Consider the following 2,479-nt stretch of genomic DNA (forward strand, 5'->3'; position numbering starts at 1 on the left):
TATCAAAAATAGGCCAAAATCAAATAATTTGAAGTAAGTTTAGCTAATATCAGCTAAACTTTAGCTACAATTGCAGCAAATAGCTGAATATTGCAGAATGCAACTTTAGGAAGCATAAATACCATATATTAGCTGTAAAAAGTACAACAAACCCAAAAAGTGCAAAAGAATAGCAGAAATAAGTAACACGTAGCTAATGAAGAAGGAAAAAGCTAAAACTAGCAAGAAAGTAGGTAAAATTGTCACAAGTAATGTAATAGGAGCAAAACCAGAAAATATTCTGTTAGGTTCTGTAAAGATTGTTAAATATTATGAAGAATCTGTTTGGTAGTGTAAAGATTGTAAAATATTATGAAGAAATTTAAGGAGGTTGAATAAAGCTCCATTCATTTCCAATGGGAAAAAAGTAGCCGAAATAACTGTGGCCACAAANACCTAGGTTTACTCCAACTAGTATTTTTTTAATTTATTTATTTCAAACATGGAAAACAAAATAAAACAATGATAAAAAATGATAATAATGAAATTAACATATTTGAAAAGGAATGGGAAGAAGTAAAAAAACTTATTTAATCCCACCCTTCTTCATAGCTTATTAAAAAATAATAATAAATAATTCTGATTTTTTTCTTATTCATAAACACAATTTCATGAAGATTTAAACAATCTGTTTACCTACTGAATTATATAATACAGAAAATATTTATATAGATAAACATACATTTATGTGCAGCACATACGCATACACACATGAATGAATACATACAACATATATACCCAGTCCCAAACATAACATATATTGCAAAACAAAGCAACCACAAAACAAAAAAAGAAACGATATTGTATGTATACACACATGTATACATATATATACACACAAGATCAGACACACTGAGCATCTCTATATCTTTTGAAAATAATAGTTCTATACTTCTCCTTAAATTGTCTTATGTTTGGACATTCCTTAAGTTCCACACTCAGACTGTTCCACAGTTTTACTCAACCAACAGAAATATAAAACCCTTTTCGAATTGTTTGAACAAACCTTGATTTAAAATTAAATTGACCCCTTAAATGATAAATCCCTTCTCCTTCAACAAATAATTTCTGAACATTGCCTGGTAATAATTTTCTTTTTGCTTTAAATGTTATTAGTGCTGTTTGTAACTCTACAAGATCTGTAAATTTGARTAATTTTGACAAAAAGAATAATGAGTTGGTATGATCCCTATATCCAACCCCATGAATTATCCTTGTTGCTTTCTTTTGCAAAATGAAAAATGGTTGTATAACTGTTTTGTAATTATTGCCCCAAACTACTGCACAATTAGTTAAATATGGAAGAACTATGGAACAGTAAAGAATATGTAGAGATTTGTAGTTCAGAACCTGTTTTGCTTTATATAATAATTCAATTCCCCTTGACACTTTGGCTTTTACATGTCTGATTTGAGATTTCCAACTTATTTTTTCATCAATTATTACTCCAARAAAATTTATTTCAGTCACCCTTTCAACCTGAAATCCCTCTAAATTAACTTCTAATTCTAGTTTAGCCCTACCATACCAAAAAATTAAGAATTTTGTTTTGCTTTAATTTAATGATAATTTATTAGTGTCAAACCAAATTTTTATTTTCTTTAACTCTGTATTTATTTTATGTTCCAACAATTGCAAGTTATTGCCTGAGAAAAATGTATTTGCATATATTGTATATAGTATTAAGCATGTGGTTTGTGTGAGAGAATCATCAGATTAAGTTTGATCTAACTTGAGTTGGAGGGTCTCTATCCTGCACATTTTTCTTGTTCTTCTGCTCCAACGGACCTGATTTAGTGACTGAATTACCATTTCAAATTCTGAAAAAGTCTGTATGCAAATCTGGTGTGTTSGAGCAGAGAGACAGGAAAAACATTCAGGATAGAAACTCTCCTACTTAACTCTGTCTGTCTGTCCCCTGTCTGTCCACTCTGACTGTTTGTCCACTCTGCCTGTTTGTCTGTCTGTCCCGTGTCCACTCTGTCTATAATCCTGAGTTATCCACCGCAACAAATCTGTTTTATTTATGTATTACACGTACTGAAAATGATTTGTATGAATGGAGAACTTCAATCGCCAAAAAACATTCAAGGTCTTTCAAGGACAAGTGTAATTTTTGGCTKTTTTCACAAACTTTCTAGGGCCTTGAAATCATTTCTTCAAATTCAAAAACTTTCAAGTATTTCAAGGACCTGTAGGAACCCTGCTTACAGAATGTAAACTATCAGAAACTGATCAGATGCAGATCCAGTTAAAAGGGTCCACTTTTTAAAATCTATACAAGTAGTTTAACAAGTTCTTTATTTGACTGTAATGTAATTTCAAAAACTTTTAACAGTCAGAAAGTCTAAATTATGCTCACTATACATACCTCGGAGTCACTGTGATGGCAGCAACTATAACACACACACACACACACACACACACACACACACACACA

At 30.9% G+C, this 2,479-nt stretch overlaps 1 protein-coding gene across 1 annotated transcript; it reads right to left on the reverse strand.

Moving 5' to 3' along the window:
• Positions 1 to 579: 579 nt before the first annotated feature.
• LOC106520203 (RNA-directed DNA polymerase from mobile element jockey) lies at positions 580 to 1,696 on the reverse strand (the record flags this gene model as incomplete). The annotated part of the gene is given in 1 exon segment (XM_014012166.1): positions 580 to 1,696. A coding segment is annotated over 1 exon segment (103 nt), but the record flags the coding sequence as incomplete, so codon positions are not given.
• Between the last annotated feature and the right edge of the window lie 783 nt (positions 1,697 to 2,479).

The sequence above is a fragment of the Austrofundulus limnaeus genome, unplaced genomic scaffold (assembly GCF_001266775.1).
Source record: "Austrofundulus limnaeus strain Quisiro unplaced genomic scaffold, Austrofundulus_limnaeus-1.0 Scaffold89, whole genome shotgun sequence".
NCBI classification, from domain to species: Eukaryota; Metazoa; Chordata; class Actinopteri; order Cyprinodontiformes; family Rivulidae; genus Austrofundulus; species Austrofundulus limnaeus.